The following is an 18610-nucleotide window of genomic DNA, read 5'->3' as shown; positions in this document are numbered from 1 at the left end:
ATATCTTTAGAGAAGTACGACACCAGTGAGTCGTCACATGTCTGACTCAGTGTCACCAAACTGCTGATCGGAGGTTTAAAGGGAATTCTGGGTAATGCGCAAGCTCCCATGCTCACCCAGCAGCTGCAGACGCTCCGTGGCCATAATCAGGTTGGTGTTCATTTTGTCCTGTAGCCGTCTGGCTCGGTCTGCTTTCTCTCCTGGAGGGCGACACACACAACAAACAAGTGGGAAGTTTATATGTAGGACACAAACGGAGAGGTGAGGAAAAGATGACAGAGAGATTTAGAGGTGATGGAGAGATTCAGATATGACAGGTAGGTGACTGATGGAGAGGCGATAACGAGACTGAGGTGATGAAAAGATAGAGAGGTGATGGAGAAGTGATGAAAAGATAGAGAGGTGATGGAGAAGTGATGGACAGGTGACAGAGATATAGAGGTGATGGAGTAGATGACAAAGTGATGGAGAGACGATGAAAAATGCTGACTCACCGGTGCCAGTGACTTCAATGCAGATGCCTTTCTCCAGCTCTGCGATGCCCTTACGATACCACTGCACCGCCTGATCTTTGTGACCTAGAAAACACACACACACACACACACACACACACACACACACACACACACACACACACACACAGCATTGGAACAGTACTATTGCAATACCACCTAATTTTTTCCACCATTTCCAGGGGCATATTGGTGCTTTTGTTTTCATTACATGATATCAAATTTGGTGCTTGATAATGGAATTGAATTAAATTCACATTAATTTGTGTTAGAAAGCCACTTCCAGATTAGATGCGCAAAGAGAGTGAGGTACTTTGGGGTAATTCATCCAGGACATGAACACCAAAGCACACTGATGATGTTCCAGATTGTGTCCTGGTTTATCCTCAATCAGAGTTGGAGAAGTGGAGATCAGACACAGCATTAGCTGATAGTACAGGAGATCCGGTAACGTGTTCACAGAGCTTCACTTTTCCACACTTTAGACACACCCGTCTATATGAGGTCACACAGTTAACAGCATGAGCACAAACCAAGACAAGAAGTCCAAGGAACACAGGATTGTATCGAGGCACAGATCTGGGGTAGAGAACAGAAACATTTTGGCAGCATTGAAGGTCATGAGCACAGTGGCCTCAATCATCTGTATATGGAAGAGGTTTGGAACCACCAGGACGCTTCCTAGAGTGAGCCACCCGGCCAAACTGAGCAATCTGGCAGAAGGGCTTTAGTCAGGGAGGTGACCAAGAACCCGATAGTCACTCTGAAAGAGGTCCATTGTTTCTTGGTTGAGAGAGGAGAACCTTCCAGAAGAACAACCATTTCTGCAGCACTCCACCAATCAGGCCTGTATGGTAGAGTGGCCAGACGGAAGCCACTCCTCAGTAAAAAGGCACATGACAGCCTGTCTGGAGTTTGCCAAAAGGCACCTGAAGGACTCTGTCAAGAGAAACAAAGATTGAACTCTTAATGCTAAGCGTCACGTCTGGAGGAAAACCAGGCACCGTTCATCACCTGGCCTATACCATCCCTACAGTGAAGCATGGTGGTGGCAGCATCATGCTGTGGGGATGTTTTTTAGCAGCAGGAACTGGAACACTGTGTCAGGATCGAGGGAAGATTAATGTAGTAATGTACAGAGACGACCTTAATGAAAACCTGCTCCAGAGCGCTCTGGACTTCAGATTGGGGCGACAGTTCAACTTCCAACAGGACAACGACCCTTAGCACACAGCCAAGATAACAAAAGGAGTGTCTACAGGGCGACTCTGTGAATGTCCTTGAGTGGCCCAGCCAGAGCCCAGACTTAAACCTGATTGAACATCTCTGGAGAAACCTGGAAATGCCTGTGCACTGATGCTCCCTATCCAACCTGATGGAGCTTGAGGGTTTCTGTAGAAAAAAATAATGTGGAGAAACTGCCCAAAAATTGGTGCCAAGCTTGTTGCATCAAACTCTAAAAGACTTGAGGCTGTAATTGGTACCAAAGAAGCTTCAACAAAGTATTGAGCAAAAGCTGTGATACTTCTGTACATGTGATTTATTTATTTATTTTTATAAATTTTGCAAAGATTTTAAACACACTACTTTAATGTCATTACGGAGTTTTGTTTGTAGAACTTTGAGGAAAATAGTGAATTGAATGCATTTCAGAATGAGGCTGTAACATAACGTGGAAAAAGTGAAGCTCTGTGAACACTTTCCGGACGCACTATATAACAGAGGTCATGGGGACGATCGATAGCGCTGATCATTCGTTTTCTAGGCCAGTCGCTCCAGGGGGCGTGTACAGGGGTTACTATAGAAACAGTGAATCACCATAAGGACAGAAAACACACCTCTGGAAGGAGTCTCCAGTTCTGGTGGCAAAAATAAAACTGTAACTTTAAAAGTTACGCTTTGGAATTTCGAGCATGAGAAACATCTGGATCGAGATGACGTCTCAGCATCGTCTCGCCCACGCTCTGCGAGATCTACAGTGTCCTGAAGATAATCTGTTTATGTGACGCAGATCATCAAAGCCAAACAACAACCTGGAAACTTCTCCAATCAGCTTCTCTCAGCCTCTTTCTGCTGAGGGTTAAACCAACATGTCTTTCTCATCTTCTGAACTTCATCCAGGTCCAGCCCTTGGAAAGGGAAGGGAGGGGGGGAGATGAGAAAAGAAAAGGAGAAGAGGAAGGGAGATGAGGAAGGAAATGGGGAAGCGAAGAGGAAAAAAGAAAGGAACATGAAGAAAAAGAGGAAAGGAAAATAAAAGGAAAGGGGAAAGAAAATGGAAAGGTAAGGAGAAGAAAAAAAAGAGGACAAGAAAAGGGAAAAGGAAAGGAAGAAAGGAAAAGAGGAAGGAAAGAAAAAGAAAGGGGAAGGACAAGAGGAAAGGAAAGATGAAGGAAATTGAGAAGCAACGCAAAAGAGGAAGAAAGGAAGTTGGGAAGGAACAGGGAAAAGTCATAGGTGAAAGAAAAAGGAAAGGAAAATAGGGAAGTAAATGGAAAAATGATATAAAGGGAAAGTAGAAGGAAAGGGGGGAAGAAAAATGAAAGGGGAAAGAAGAGAAAAATGGGAAGGAGAAAGAAAAAGAAACGCTCTACCTTTCTCGTCCTCGTCGATGCGCAGCGCCACTGAGATGAACTCGAACGCCTGCTTGTGATGCTTCTTGATCAGATCTCCGGTGGCATCGAGGTCTCCACCTCCAAACTCCTTCGGCTTGGTGGCCATCGTGCGGCAGATGGGCTTCAAAACCCAGGCTAGGAGCGCACACAGCCGCCCAAACACCAGCCCGAGCAGCGAGCAGAGCACCAGGAGAGGAGAGATGAGCACCAGGAGGCGGTGAAAACGCCGAGGATGATGATGATGATGCTGCTGCTGCTGCTGCTGCTGCTGGTGGTGAAGATGGTGTGCAAGAAGAAGCGCCTCCTGGTCACAGGTGTCCCCTGCTGAAGGCCCAAACCGGCCTGCGGTTCTCCTCTTCCACTGCACAGTGCTTCCAGGTGCCGAATTCATTCACGTTGCCTGCACATGACGCTTCCATAACAGAATAAATCCGTTTCGAAATCCAGGTCAATTCATTAATTAAACGTGGTTCCTGCTCCGGTTCCTCTCTTGTTTACGGTTTTGTGACGCCAGAAGCGCTGTCAAGTCCTATATCCGGGTTTGGTTTGTATTGCGCATGCGCAACATAGGCAACATTTGTTTTCCCTCCCTGCCAACGCATGCGTACTAAACAGAGAGCGAAAGGCAAGTACAGAAGGACGGAATTCAGCCATATAACTATGTATATATAATCTGAAATATGACTATGGATGCTGAAATATATGTTTATGAATATTGATTTAAAAATCCTTACTGCAGTCAGAATTCTGAAAAGAAAATGGTTCAGAAAGACTGCAGTTCGTAATCAAACCAGCAGATGGAGACATAGTTGCGCATTCAGTATTTTAACTCAGAAACTTTAAAAGTTATGTGTATAATGAAATATTTAAAAAAAAATAAACATATCTTTTGGAAATACAGGCGATGTTTTAATTTGCATTCGGTCCCGAATGTGCTATAGAAATAAGTGCTTTAATGTGATTGCTATGACTGTTTTAAGCTTAAGACATTTTGTCTATTTTTTGTCTTGTCTTGAGTTGATTAAGCAAGTGTCTTGTGATAAAAATGATAACAGGACATTATAACAACAATAATAAATCATAGTACTTTGGACAGCAAACATTTGAAGGCAAATACTTTTTACTCTTTTACTTTTATTCACGTGAAGGTTTAAAGGGAGCACTTTTACTGGAGTCATATTTTACCTTGTGTATATCTAATTTTACTTAAGTACATGGTTTGTGTACTTCATCCACCACTGAAACTGCGGTTCGTGTCAGCCATGTCACATGGTCGCAGGGTTTGCTGGGAAATAGAGTTGTTTGTTTGCTCATGAGACACGATCATTTCCATAACATGTCATAACATGTAACATGATTGACTGCCTGGATTTAATATAAGAGCATAAACTGCGTCTGTCAGTTATAACCTGTTTGGTCATATAGGAATTTAGATCTATCAGATAATGGGCAATGTTCTTTGTGAAGATTGGATCATCCATGGACCATAAAAGCATAAAAGGAGAACTCAAAGTGACTTTCTTTCCCTGGTTGTGTCACCATTATCCTCACACACGCCTGTAACACAATCACATGACAATAAAATGTATTGCAAAACAAAGCTTTTTATTTGGGGACAATCAGAGCAAGACAGGACAGAGTGTAATTCACAGAAAAACACTTTCGTTGAACGAGGCACCACACTTGCATACATTTTAATACGTTACATCCCAGCTGCTGTATTCAAACTAGGCCACTTAAAAATACCATCCCAACCAAAACATCAAACATGGCAGACACGGACACGACAGTCTGAGATCGACGTGTATAGACAATCTGAGCCGGAGAGTCCGTTTTTAGCACAGAGAGCTGATCTCGCTCTTGCTGCAGCCCCACTTGCAGCAAGCGTTGGACAAGCCCACGACCACATCCCTGCCTTTCCTGTCAGAGGTGCGCAGAGCCTCGAGGACCTCATCTGAGATGAGCGAGCGAGCCGGGCGGATGAACGCTAAGCTCTCTGGAGCTTCACCGGCCAAGCCGTCCACCTCCGGGTCAGCCTGGGCTTTGTAGGAAAGGTGTGGGATGAGCTGGGCGCTCCAACTGTCTGAGACCTCATCATCATGAGCAGACAGAAAATCCCCGGTTAAAGCACCTGAGAAGAGACAGAGGGGAATGGAGGATTGAATTATTTTTAGCAGTAAGGTCACTGGAACACAATAATAAAGAATTATTTTTATCAGAGGGTAAAAAATACAAGAACAAATTCCAAGGAGTGGAAACTGTATTTATATTACGACAAATGTACCCTGCTACATTTATAAACTTATCCCAGCGTTTTAACTAACGCCTGGAAAGATTCGGCATTAGATTTGTCAGTACGCCTGAACCATCCTAGGACAGGATTAACATCCAAATGTCTTACTGCAGCTGAGCGTCTCTACTGAGCACACACTGTTCCCTGTACTAACACTGTTGTCTGGCATCTTAAATAACAGGGTCCCGACTGGCCCACGACATATGCGCTGCCTACCAGTAATAGGACACTCTAGCCACTTACTGCTGCGTGTAGTACCACCGTGCTAGCATCCATTTTTATACCTGTACCATTAAACGTCCCGGTTTGACTTTAACACCCCCTCATATTATCATTAATTTACATTGAAATGAATTGCATTTTGCATCATTTCTTTTCTCTTTTTTGTTATAATACATATACTTGTTCTAACAGAGTTTTCTAAGAGTATTTATTTGTTTGTCTATTTATTTATTAATTAACTGTTAAGATATGATTTTACCTCACTCTCCAGTGTTCTGTATTGTTGAAAGATTTATGATCAAACTCTTGATGTCACCCAAATGAGGATGAGTTCCCCTTTTGAGTCTGGTTCCTCTCAAGGTTTCTTCCTCATAACATCTAAGGGAGTTTTTCCTCCCACAGTCGCCACGGCTGCTCATCAGAGATAAATACACACCATTCACCTTAACTGTTAAATTCTGTAAAGCTGCTTTGAGACAATGTCTGTTGTGAAAAGCGCTATACAAATAAACTTGACTTTACTTCACTTGACTACCTAAAGCAAGTGCAACTGATGCCTCTCCTTTTTGACCCCACCAAATAATCCTTTGCTCCCGATTCCAATGATTAATGCTTAACAAGTTGTCCTTTAGCGTAAAAGGTGATGGCGGTGGTGGGGTTAAGCAGCTCTATTGTTGCACAATTTTCATTTCTGGGTCAAAAAAATCAGGAAACAGAAGTCTGAAGAGAAGGAATTAGCAAAATCCAATGCATGGCCATTATTTCAACCATTATATAGGTCTAAAAATGTAATTAAAACACATACTACACATTTTTTTTTACTTATATTGCTTGCTGTGTATATATCCATAGTGTCAGGATTATGGAAATGGAAACTACATTTCCCAGCAGCCACTGGGATCATCAATGGGATCTATTCATTTACATCTTGTCACCTGAGTCACCAATTCACATTGTTGTATGCGCATAAAAGTTGGCATTAATTGGCATCGTTTTTAACACATTTGAATCGATAATAAACAATTTATTTATATATAATTATTAGTAGATGTGCTATACCTGCTATACCTTTATTATTTCGAAAGTGACCAATGGTTTGTGAACAATATTTGATGTAGATTGATTTCTGTTTCTCTCAGAACCGTTGCTACTGTACGTGAATACGACGTATAACAACACTACGGAGACCGAGGCGTGTCCTAAGAGTCACATACAATACAGATTACGACGTTTGCTTCAGAAACATGAACTAACCCATATTCACTGCTTTCACGTGTAGACTTCTGTTCACGTTCTGCTGATGTTCTCCAACTAAGACACATCCCCCATTATTCTCTTTGTTCCATCACAATGATGGATTGCTTCATTAGTTTCAAATCATTTGTCTTATGCTAAATTAATTAAAATGAAATTAAAGCTTAAAGATAATAGACTTTAGATATTAGGGTTTCTTAAGAGTTCATTGGATGGTTGCTTTAACTAAAATGAAGTGATTTGGCATTAGGACTATAAAGGGATATGTTGTTAGTAGAGCTGTCAAAACGGTACAAATCTTATTAACGCTCGATCAGTACAGTGCGCATTTCTGTTTCAACATTTTTATAAAAATATAAATAAATAAATATTAAAGGGGCGAAATTTAAACCTTCAACGCCACACTCATTTATTCACGACGTCCTTTCTTTACTCCGATGTCAATTAAAAAAATACTTCACAGAGCAATATTTCATCACTAAACATTTGTTTTACTGATGCGACAAGTCTCAATTCAAGCACCAAAATCCGCCATGGTGCACACGTCCGGCAATTAAAACCGTCCGTGTGGAAACCGTCACACTGTGTGCCCGATAGCCAAAGTTCTGTTTTTTGTCCTGATGATTTACATAATTAAAAACACCATCATTACTTTAAAACATTTAAAGAATATTTTGTCCACATGCTCTATGTTGAGTTCGGTTTCATTCATAATAAACATACAATTGCATAAAGCATCAATATTTGTCCATGCGCATGTTGATTAAAGTATTAAAAACTTGAAAAGTATTAATTTAAGGTACATTTAGAACAGATAAATGTGCCATGTATCGCAAGTACTTTTTATACTTTTTATTTTTATATTCTATTTCTATTTACATGTTGGACTGGAATTCCTAAAATGCATTTTACTACATGTTGTACTTTGTATGAATGTGTATGTGACAAATAAAAATTTGATTTGATTTAATTTGATGTGTTTCACTGGATAAAATACTCGTATGACTTTGGGCTGCATTTACTGCAGAGCATTAAAGAATAATTAAAAAACCACAGTGAAACACAAAAAAACATAATGCTATAATATTATAATAATAATTACATAGGTTCTGTCAGCATTGGTGGAAAAAGATTTCCTCTCCGACTGAGGCGTTTTACTCGTCACATATACATTACAGCACAGTGAAAATCTTTCTTCGCATGTCCCAGCACAGGTTCAGCCGTGAAACTACAGCTGATTGGGTTAAGGGCCTTGCTCAAGGGCCCAACAGTGGCATCCTGGTGGTGCTGAGCTTCCAGTTAGTCAACAAAAGATTTAACTATTGACCAACCACATTCCTTTTAGAATTAACATAGACATGTACATGGAACCATTTCAGAATGAGAAAAAAAAAGGTTTTTAAAGGTTCTGGTATAATTAACGGTTCTTATTCCCTAAAATTGGACTTCTCCCTAAAATGGAAACCTTGTGACAAACTAAAAAGCCTTTTACAGTGTTGGAAATATTTTTCCATCATTACAGCTAGAATCAATGTAGTTCTTCTTCATATTATTACACTATTATTCTGATTATTTTTGTTTTCCATTCAAATACACTGACAGCTTTTCGCTGATTCTTACTGTTCTTACTCTATGTTTATCTATGACTTGTACCTGGGAACTTTTCTCTAAGAGAAGCCGAACTGTGTGTGGCTGAACTGTTACAAACTTGAACTCAAACACACACTAGAAATACTCTATTCAATTCATACACACATTATATTAAAACTGTTGACATGTTGTTTTTGCACACTTATTCTTTTCCTACTGTTGCTGCTTTTCACAACATTTTGTGTATATGTTTATTAGTACACTCTTGTTCAGGTTTTTTTTTTTTTTGCACATTTAACTGTATAACATCTTATACAGTAGTTATACTGGTCGGCGCTACTTTTTGTATGTGTCCCACACTTTATGTGGCTAGAACAACTTACTATAGTCCTTAGCTCTATGCTCTGTTATGAAGCTCTGTACTCTGTTATGTAGCTTTGTTCTTTGTTATGTAGCTTTGTGATGTATCTCTGTGCTCTGTGATGTAGCTCTGTGCTCTGTGATGTAGCTCTATGCTCTGTGATGTAGCTCTTTTATGTAGCTCTGTGCTCTGTTATGTAGCTCAGTTCTTTGTTAGGTAGCTTTGTGATGTAGCTCTGTTATGTAGCTCTGTGCTCTGTTATGTACCTCTGTGCTCTGTGATGTAGCTCTGTTATGTAGCTCTGTGCTCTGTTATGTAGCTCTGTGCTCTGTGATGTAGCTCTGTTATGTAGCCCTGTGCTCTGTTATGTAGCTCTGTTCTTTGTTATGTAGCTTTGTGATGTAGCTCTGTTATGTAGCTCTGTGCTCTGTTATGTGGCTCTGTCTTGTGTGAGGTAGCTCCATGTTGTTTTAAGTAGCACCAGGGTTTTGGAGAAACTTCTCATTTCACTGTGTACTGCGTCAGTTATATATGGTTGAAATTACAATAAAAGCTTCTTGACTTAAGATAACATTCCTTTAACTAAATTCAAAGAGTGACAAACAATTCAACCTGGCCGCCCACAGCATCAAAATAAAAATGTATAAATAAATAAAAGTCAATTGGCAAGAATCGTGATACAGTATCGGTATTGAATCAAAACCAGCAAAAATGGCGTATTGAATATTGGAGAAAGCTAGTTCAAATATTATTGCTAGCAAAAGACAAACTGAAGGTTCCCATTTTTTTTATCTTACACAGCATTAACTACAATAAGAAGTTTCACTTTCTCAGAAGATACAGAGCAGAACATTGTACTTTCAATTCCTTTTAATAAAAGCCAAATAATTTAGTCAGAATGTAATGCCATTTGTTTATCAGAAAGCTTTGAGGTAAACATTAAAAATACTCACCAGCTTCACCTGGCATCCCCACAGATCTTCTCCAGCGTGAGCCTCCACAGGTGAAGATGACCGCACGGATAAATTCTCTTCCGCACAGCTTCACCCCATAAATGGGGTGACCCTCAGTGGCTTGGGCTCGGTATGCCAGCGCCACCAGCAGGCTCAGGGTCATCACGATTTCTTTGTACATAATAGCAAAACAAGGAATAGAACTGGATAGCAAGGTGAGACTGATAGACAATTCGTGGTAGGTCCCACACTGGGTTTCTCAGCATCCTCAGAGCTCTTTTATAGTTCCTCAGCTCTTCAGACTGACCTATTCCTCCCCTGGTGTCAGTCAGACAGATAGCAATGGAGACCTTTACTGGGACAAAGAGATGGCCTGGAACTGCTTTAATTAACCAGAATCCGGCCTTCAAGGTTAGGTCAGAGGAAATGGCCTAATCTTATCATTTGTGACCTTTCAAGATAGCACACATGCAGACACGAATTGGGGGACCACACACACACACACACACACACACACACACACACACACACACACACACAAAAACAGTGTTATCCTGATCTCTATGAATGTAAACTACCATTTGTTTAGCAAATTATGTGATGAATGTTGGTTGCTTTTGGTTGGGTGAGACTTTGATTGCTTGCTAACACTATTATGATCATAGCTCTACTAGAAACCTGAAGAAAAGCAGGCATATACCAAACTGATCCACTATAAGAAGTGGTGTGTTTACACTATCATCCTCAAAAATAGTCCCATTTCACAGCAAAACAGCACTTCCAGTGTTCCTGCCACTTCTGGAACGTGTCCTGGAAATCTTCTTTTCGAAGTGCATCAAGCACCTTCTGCAATTTGCACGGGTTTTCCACAACGGTGCCAAAACTGCGAGCTGGAGCTTCATTTTTTCGTAGAGAGGGCGAAGTCCGCAGGAGCCAAATCCAACAAGTAGGGTGGGTGAGGTCATGAGATTGTGTGAATTGTTCTCCAACGACCATCATGCACGAGTTTCCTAATGGTTTAGTTACTCATCGTCTTCCGGGGATGTTCTTCCGCTCTTGAAGCACACATGCCACTCAAAACACCACGTACGACTCGTTGCAGCATCGCCGTATGTCGCAGGCATGTCAAGGCAAATGTTTCTGTGGCAGATTTGCCCAGTTTCACGCAAGATTTCACGTTCGCTCTTTGTTCTAACCTGCAGACGTGGTCAGGATAGCACCAGTTAGCAGCATTAGTCTCTAAACTTTTGATACCACATTGTATTTTGGATAAGAGTACAATGGTGTACTAGTGTACAAAAGTGTACAACGGTAGACTAATGATGGCTCTGCTTGCTAATAAAGCGAAAGTGTATTAGAAGATGGCACAAACAAATCTAAACATCTTCATGACTAAAATTTTCTTACAAGTGAAGTCAGTAAAAACCCCTAAACCGAACCTTCACATGACAAACACGACTAGGTTCCTCCAAGGACAATTCAAACAGCTTTTAAGGTAAAATACTGTCAAATAAATGTCATTCCGTGTATCATAGTACACTCGTAGCATCATAAATGATGACCTTTGATAGGCCCGGGATATAAAACAGCCGCAGAGAATTTGATTGCATTGCGTGTAATACATCACAGACATTCAAAAATCATTGTCAGGAATTTGGGGACGTCAAGTTCGGTTTGAGAGACTTAATCTGCAAGAAAATGGTTATGAGACGTCACAGGTGCAGTATTTCAAACCGGGGTTCGTTGAGCCGCTCTGACATTTTATTTCAGCGATAACAGCGCTGCGTCAGAGAAAACGGAAGCGAAGGCGCGTGCTTGCGCTTGGACGTTATTGTCGCCGCTTTGCTAATCAGAGGCCCTTCAGTGCCTATCAGCGATCTCGCCCGAGCCGCCGGCGCATGAAATTCAGTTTGTTAGGAGATACAGTGTGCGGACCCAAGATTATTTTCTCAGCGCTATCTTACTGATTTACAGCACAATGCATTTTGGATGGGTTTTAATTAAAAACGGAAATTTATCACGAGCGCTGCGTAGTGTAGTGACGGCTCGTTCATGAACGATTTGTTCATTTCGAACAAGTCTTTAATGTGACTCAGAGGAACGAATCATTTTAACGAGTGATTCGTTCATTTTCTATTGGACACGCATGAGCAAAACATCGCGAAATCTCCGTAGGTCATGTACAGCAAACAGAACTGAGTAGTTCATCTCTCGACTCTTCTACTCAGAGTCGTTCGTTCTTTTGTCACGTGACTCTCATATATGCCATGAAGTTATATATACATTTACACAGAGGTGGAAAGTAACAAATTACATTTATGCACGTCACTAATTGAGTCGTGTTTAGACAGAATGCAGCTGAAAGCAAAATGCCAGCGAATCGAAAGTTGTTCAAGGCGTCGGATCACTGTCTACATTTTTTCTCTGTCAGGAGATTTTTTTTGTTTCTTTTTGCAGTGAAAGTGTGTAACTCACATTAGACTCAAGTCATGGACTGTAGTGGTTTCTTTTTTATTTATTTAGTTATTGCACTTTAATTTGTAAATGTGTACCTTCAATTAAAATCAACTATTTTGAGATTTATATCCATTTGTCCTTTTTGAACTACACAAGAATCCCGACCCATCCTCACGTCAATTTTAAATGAGCGACTTTTAACTTTTACTCGTCTAGATTTTTAGGCTGATAGCTTTACTTGTACTTTAGTCAAATTTAATTAAAATAGGAGTAACTTTTACTTGAGTAGAATGGTTTATTACTCGTTCCACTTCTATATGCATACATAAATTACTGGAACTATAGTCAAGGTTTGTGTATGTAGACGTGTTTGGGGATCTGCTAATTGAAAATGTAACAATTTATTTGATTTCTGATCAAAATAACTACAGTTACTCAAAAACATATTCGTTCATGTTGATGAATGAGATTCAAAGAGCCGATTACAAGCACAGTGGAGCTCAGATTATTCATGTATAGAATTATTTATTTGTTTGTTTTCTTTTTTGCCTGCTCCTGTTGGGGTTGCCACAATGTCTTCCCCTTACAACATCTATGAACCTCCTCCTTGGTCTTCCTCTTTTCCTCCTTCCTGGTGGCTCCATCCTCAGCATTCTCCTACTGATATACCCCATGTCCCTCCTCTGCACATGTCCAAATCTCATCTCACCTCCCTCACCTTGTCTCCAAAACGTCCTACATGCGCTGTCTGTCTACCTCGTCGGTCAACCTGTCCATCACCACTGCAAACAGGAAAGGGCTCAGAGCCGATCCTTGTTGCAGTCCAACCTCCACCTTTAGCCAGTCTGTCATTCCTACTGCACACTTCACTGCTGTCACACTGTCCTCATACATGTCCTGCACCACCCTCACATACTTCTCTGACACACCTGACTTCCTCGTACAATACCACAACTCCTCTCTCTAAATACACAAATACACAATGCAACTCCTTCTGACTTTCTCTATACTTCTCTATTAACATTCTCAAAGCAAATAAGGCGTCTGTGGTGCTCTTCCTCTGCATAAAACCAAACTGCTGCTCACAGATGGTCACCTCTTCTCTCAGCCTGGCTTCCACTACTCTTTCCCATAACTTCCTGGTGTGACTGATCAACTTAATTCCCCTGTAGTTATTGCAGGTCTGCACATCTCCCTTATGCTTAAAGATCGGTACCAGCACACTCCTTCTCCATTCCTCAGGCATCTTCCAAAACCATGTTGAATAACCTGGTTAATCTCCACTGCCATCTCTCCTAAACATCTCCATGCTTTTACAGGTATGTCATCTGGTCTAACCGACTTTCCACTCTTCCTCTTAGTCACTGCTCTCACTTCCTCCTTACTAATCCTATCCACATCCAGCTTCAACATTTCAACATCATCCAACCTTCTCCCTCTCTCATTCATCAGCTGCTCAAAATACTCCCTCCATCTTCTCAACACACTCTACTCACTAGTCAACACATTTTCATGTCCATCCTTTATTGCTCTAACTTCTAAGCACATCCTTCCCAGCTCGGTCCCTCTGCCTGGCTAATCGGTATAAATCCTTTTCTCCTTCCTTAGTGTCCAACTTCTCATACAGCTCCTCATATGACTTCTCCTTTGCTTTAGCCACATCTCTCTTAACCTGTTGCAGCATCTCTACCAACATCTGCCCTTCCACATTCCTCCCCTTGAGGCCATACATACCCATCATTCCCTTCACCTACATGCCCACTGAAGTTTGCTCCAATCACCAATCATTCATTTATCAACATTTTTTTTATTTTTTATTATAGTTTTTGCTCTATTATAATATTCCATTATGACATCAATCATGGGGGATGAGTTTTGGTTGACAGGAGCAAGCGCAAGAAAAACAAAACAAAAGGGGCGTTTCTATGACGTCACAACCACCCCCTCCAACCCTTAGATGATTGACAGGCTTCTCAGCGAATGAAATCACAGCTCTGAGAAGGACGGAGAGAACCTCAGCCAATGAAACAAGGCAAAGCCCGAGCGCCTTTGGAACACCGCACCAATCACAGGTAAGGTGAGGGCGGGATTTGGACGGGTGGGTAGCAACAGTTGCCCCGGTGAGGACGAGGCGCCATAGACACGGTAGTCCTGGCGACAAGAGCCAAGCAACGGGAATCAACAACAACAACAACAACAACAATCTAAACTATTAAGGATTTTTTTTATTTTTAAAAACTCAACAAAAGCAGCAGCAGGGAATAGAAGGTGAATATGAATATGGTTTTGAGTCCTGTGTGGGGTTTTTTTGTTATAAAGTGTGTGCGTGTGTGTGTGTGTGTGTGTGTGATTTTGTTGAGCGCGTTGAAAGCGGACGCCAGGCGGAGGAGGTAGAACCGGATTCCCGCAGCTGGTTTCTGAAGGCTGACGGTCGTTATGAGAATTTCAGATCCGCGATATAGTGACACAAAATGGCGGGTGCGGTAACACGAGACTCTTGGACTTTTTTTTTACTTGTTGGCTGCTTTTTTTTGCCGGCTTAAAAAAAAAAAAACGAGCCCTTTAATTAAAACCCTGGCTCGAGCGCTTAAAGGGGAAGAGTGAGCTCGGGCTAAATGGCGACCGACCCCGTGTCACTTACTCTATTACTGTTATTACTACTTTACTGCACTTCACACTCGCCTCTTGTCAATCTTTTACGGATTGTATAAGTGTGAAAAAAAAAACTAAACATTAAAAAAAGTCGGTAGAAAAAGAAGAAAAGTTTTTTCCACTCGACTGTAAAAGTCGTCAGAACACTAAGCAGTGGGGTTGGTGGGCGGGGTACTTAGTCGAGGGGGCGTGGCCGCAAAGTGAAACGGAGCATGATTGACGTGTGTTCCAGCCAATCAGAAAGTTCTCACCATAAACAGGAGCATGAAGTATATTAAAGTACATTCTGTATAAACAGTGTATATATACTGCAGGCGTTTAACAGATAATTAACTGATTTCAAAGTGTAATATTTTACTCTTTTGAATGTTACTGGACTTCCTCTAGTTTTTTATTTTTACTATATTACTATGATTAATCACAAGCGACTCTAGCCAATCACAGGCGACCCTAGTCAGTCACAGAAACTCTAGCCAATCACAAGAGACTTAAACCAATCACAGGAGACACTAGCCATTTGCAAGTGTCACTAGTCAATCACAGGGCACCAAAAACTACACTATACAATCACAACAACTTTAGCCAATCACTGTGACTCAAGATAACCACAAGGACACTAGCCAATTATAAGTGACTGAAGCTAATCATTGTGACACTATCAAATCACAAGTAACATTAGCTAATCACGAGCAACTATAATTAGCTTTCACGAAGCGACTCCAGGCAATCACGGGAATGGTAGCTAATCACACTCAACTCTAGCCGATCACAGGTGATTCTAGCCAATCACACTCAACTCTAGCCGATCACAGGTGATTCTAGCCGATCACAGGTGATTCTAGCCAATCACAGGTGATTCTAACCAATCACACTTAACTCCAGCCAATCACAGGTGACTCTAGCCAATGACAGGTGACTCTAGCCAATCACAGCGACACTAGCCAATCACGTTCATACATTCTGTAAAATAAGTTATGAGTATTTAGTTTTAGTTTTAGACTGATCAACAAATAAATAATTAAGCCAGCAACAATGTATACACACCCCATCCTTCTCTGTCACAAAATCCCAGTCTCATGAAACTACTAAAAACAAAGAAGCCTAGAATTACTCTTACATTTTATACTATCGGTGTTGAAACTGGGTTTTTCTTTATTTAACTATAGTCAAAAAAATAATCTAATCTAATAATCTAATCTTGAACGTGATTGGCCTTAAACTATGATGTTTATGTATTTAGTAAGACAACTAACAAGGTTACTTTTAAGTCCCTGAATAGCGTTTTCAGAAATATATTTTAGTTCAAATAATAAATAAAAATGAGTGTTTGTAGTGACGGAGAACGGTAGCTCAGTGGTCTAAACTTCTGGTCGAAAGGTTGTGAGATCAAATCCCAGCACCACTAAGTTGCCACTGTTGGGCCCTTAAGCAAGGCCCCTAACCCCTTGGTTATATAAATAAGATAATTGTAAGTCGTTCTGGATATGGGCGTCTGTCAAATGCCTTGAATGTAAATGTAGTGCGCGCGTTTTGACGCGTTCAGTCACTAGGATTCCACCACAAGACCAGGCAAGTGAATGATGTGTATTTGCAGGCGATTTTAAAAAGTGGGGGCGCACCGTGAAACCTGTTCTGCAACCTCTGAACATATGTCTTCTATCATATGTCCTTCTTATTCAGAAGACTTGGGCATTTTTTTGCATTTGTGCACTTGTGTGTGTTTTGTAGGACACCATTAGTGTTTGCTTTTCAAAAAAAAAAGTTTTCCTCTAAGACCAAAGAAGACCGGTGGCAGCTGTCTCAGTTATATGACCACCAATTAAAGACCAGACCATTGTTATGAGATAACAGCACATTGTTGGGTTTAACACCACTAGATCATTGAGTATTTAGAAGGTGAGGTGGAAGTGTGTCATGGATTCGGCTGCACTCAGGAGCGTGACGTCTTAAAACAATAATCAGTGTGATGAAGTGGAGTAACTGTTACCACCGGCAAGTTCACAGTGTGGGTGAAGTACACAAACCATGTAGTTGTGTTAAAGTAGAGAAATAAAGTTTTACTCTAATAAAAGTAAAAGTGCTCTGTTAAAATGATCACTTCAGTAACCTACACAGACCTACACAGACCTACACAGACCTACACAGACCTACACAAGACCTACACAGACCTACACAAGACCTACACAAGACCTACACAGACCTACACAGACCTACACAAGACCTACACAGACCTACACAGACCTACACAGACCTACACAGACCTACACAGACCTACACAGACCTACAAGACCTACACAAGACCTACACAGACCTACACAAGACCTACACAGACCTACACAGACCTACACAGACCTACACAGACCTACAGACCTACACAAGACCTACACAAGACCTACACAGACCTACACAAGACCTACACAGACCTACACAAGACCTACACAAGACCTACACAGACCTACACAGACCTACACAAGACCTACACAGACCTACACAGACCTACACAACACCTATACTAGACTATACAATCAACACAGAACTACACAACACCTACACAAGACCTACATAATCAACACAGACCTACACAATCAACACAGACCTACACAACACCTATACTAGACTATACAATCAACACAGAACTACACAACACCTACACAAGACCTACATAATCAACACAGACCTACACAATCAACACAGACCTACACAACACCTACACTAGACTATACAATCAACACAGAACTACACAACATCTACACAAGACCTATATAATTAACACAGACCTACACAAGACCTACACGACCTACACAATCAACACAGACCTACACAAGACCTACACCATGAACACAGACCTACACAAGACCTACACACGACCTACACAATCAACACAGACCTACACAAGACCTACACCATGAACACAGACCTACACAAGACCTACACACGACCTACACAATCAACACAGACCTACACAAGACCTACACAATCAACACAAGACCTACACAATCAACACAGACATACACAAGACCTACACAAGACCTACACAATCAACACAGACCTACACAATCAACACAGACCTACACACGACCTACACACGACCTACACAATCAACACAGACCTACACAAGACCTACACAATCAACACAGACCTACACAAGACCTACACAATCAGCACAGACATACACAAGACCTACACAAGACCTACACAATCAACACAAGACCTACACAAGACCTACACAATCAACACAGACCTACACAAGACCTACACAAGACCTACACAATCAACACAGACCTACACAAGACCTACACAATCAACTGAGACCTACAGAACACCTACACTACACTATACAATCAACACAGAACTAAACAAGACCTACACTAGACTACACAATCAACACAGGACTACACAAGACCTACAATAGACTACACAATCAACACAGACCTACACAAGACCTACACTAGACTATACAGAACTAAACAAATTGACACAGGACTACATAACACTATACAAACTACACAAATCGACACAGGACTACATAACACTATACAAACTACACAAATCGACACAGGACTACATAACACTATACAAACTACACAAATCGACACAGGACTACATAACACTATACAAACTACACAAATCGACACAGGACTACATAACACTATACAAACTACACAAATCAACACAAGACTACATATAACTATACAAACTAC

General features: G+C 41.1%; 3 protein-coding genes across 5 annotated transcripts in view; 1 reads left to right on the top strand and 2 right to left on the bottom strand.

Annotated features, from left to right (window-relative positions):
* The window catches only part of spast (spastin), a 10793-nt gene extending 6861 nt beyond the window's left edge, over positions 1–3932 (bottom strand). Inside the window, exons 1-3 of one of the 2 annotated variants that reach the window (XM_046837191.1) lie at positions 3107–3932; positions 495–578; positions 117–200 (exon numbers count right to left, since the gene is read on the bottom strand). In XM_046837191.1, coding sequence (XP_046693147.1) covers positions 117–200; positions 495–578; positions 3107–3518 — 580 coding nt within the window. In that variant the 5' untranslated portion in view covers positions 3519–3932. The remainder of the gene's footprint in view (positions 1–116; positions 201–494; positions 579–3106) is intronic. The other variant, XM_046837192.1, reaches the window with a different exon arrangement.
* Positions 3933–4296: 364 nt separating this feature from the next.
* On the bottom strand, positions 4297–10107 carry rln3b (relaxin 3b). The gene is made up of 2 exons (XM_046837200.1): positions 9801–10107; positions 4297–5258 (listed from the first exon to the last, which is right to left on the bottom strand). Exons 1-2 carry the CDS (start codon positions 9979–9981, stop codon positions 4963–4965), a joined length of 477 nt encoding a protein of 158 aa, XP_046693156.1. The 5' UTR covers positions 9982–10107; the 3' UTR covers positions 4297–4962.
* Positions 10108–14355: 4248 nt separating this feature from the next.
* rfx1b (regulatory factor X, 1b (influences HLA class II expression)) overlaps positions 14356–18610 on the top strand; it is a 28513-nt gene continuing 24258 nt past the window's right edge. For both annotated transcript variants that reach the window (XM_046838327.1, XM_046838326.1), the window contains exon 1: positions 14356–14525. The gene's annotated coding sequence lies outside the window, so the exon portion shown is untranslated. The remainder of the gene's footprint in view (positions 14526–18610) is intronic.

The sequence above is a fragment of the Silurus meridionalis genome, chromosome 24 (assembly GCF_014805685.1).
Source record: "Silurus meridionalis isolate SWU-2019-XX chromosome 24, ASM1480568v1, whole genome shotgun sequence".
Taxonomy (NCBI): domain Eukaryota; kingdom Metazoa; phylum Chordata; class Actinopteri; order Siluriformes; family Siluridae; genus Silurus; species Silurus meridionalis.
The sequence above is the reverse complement of the archived record's forward strand: the minus strand, read 5'-3'. Positions and strand labels throughout refer to the sequence as shown.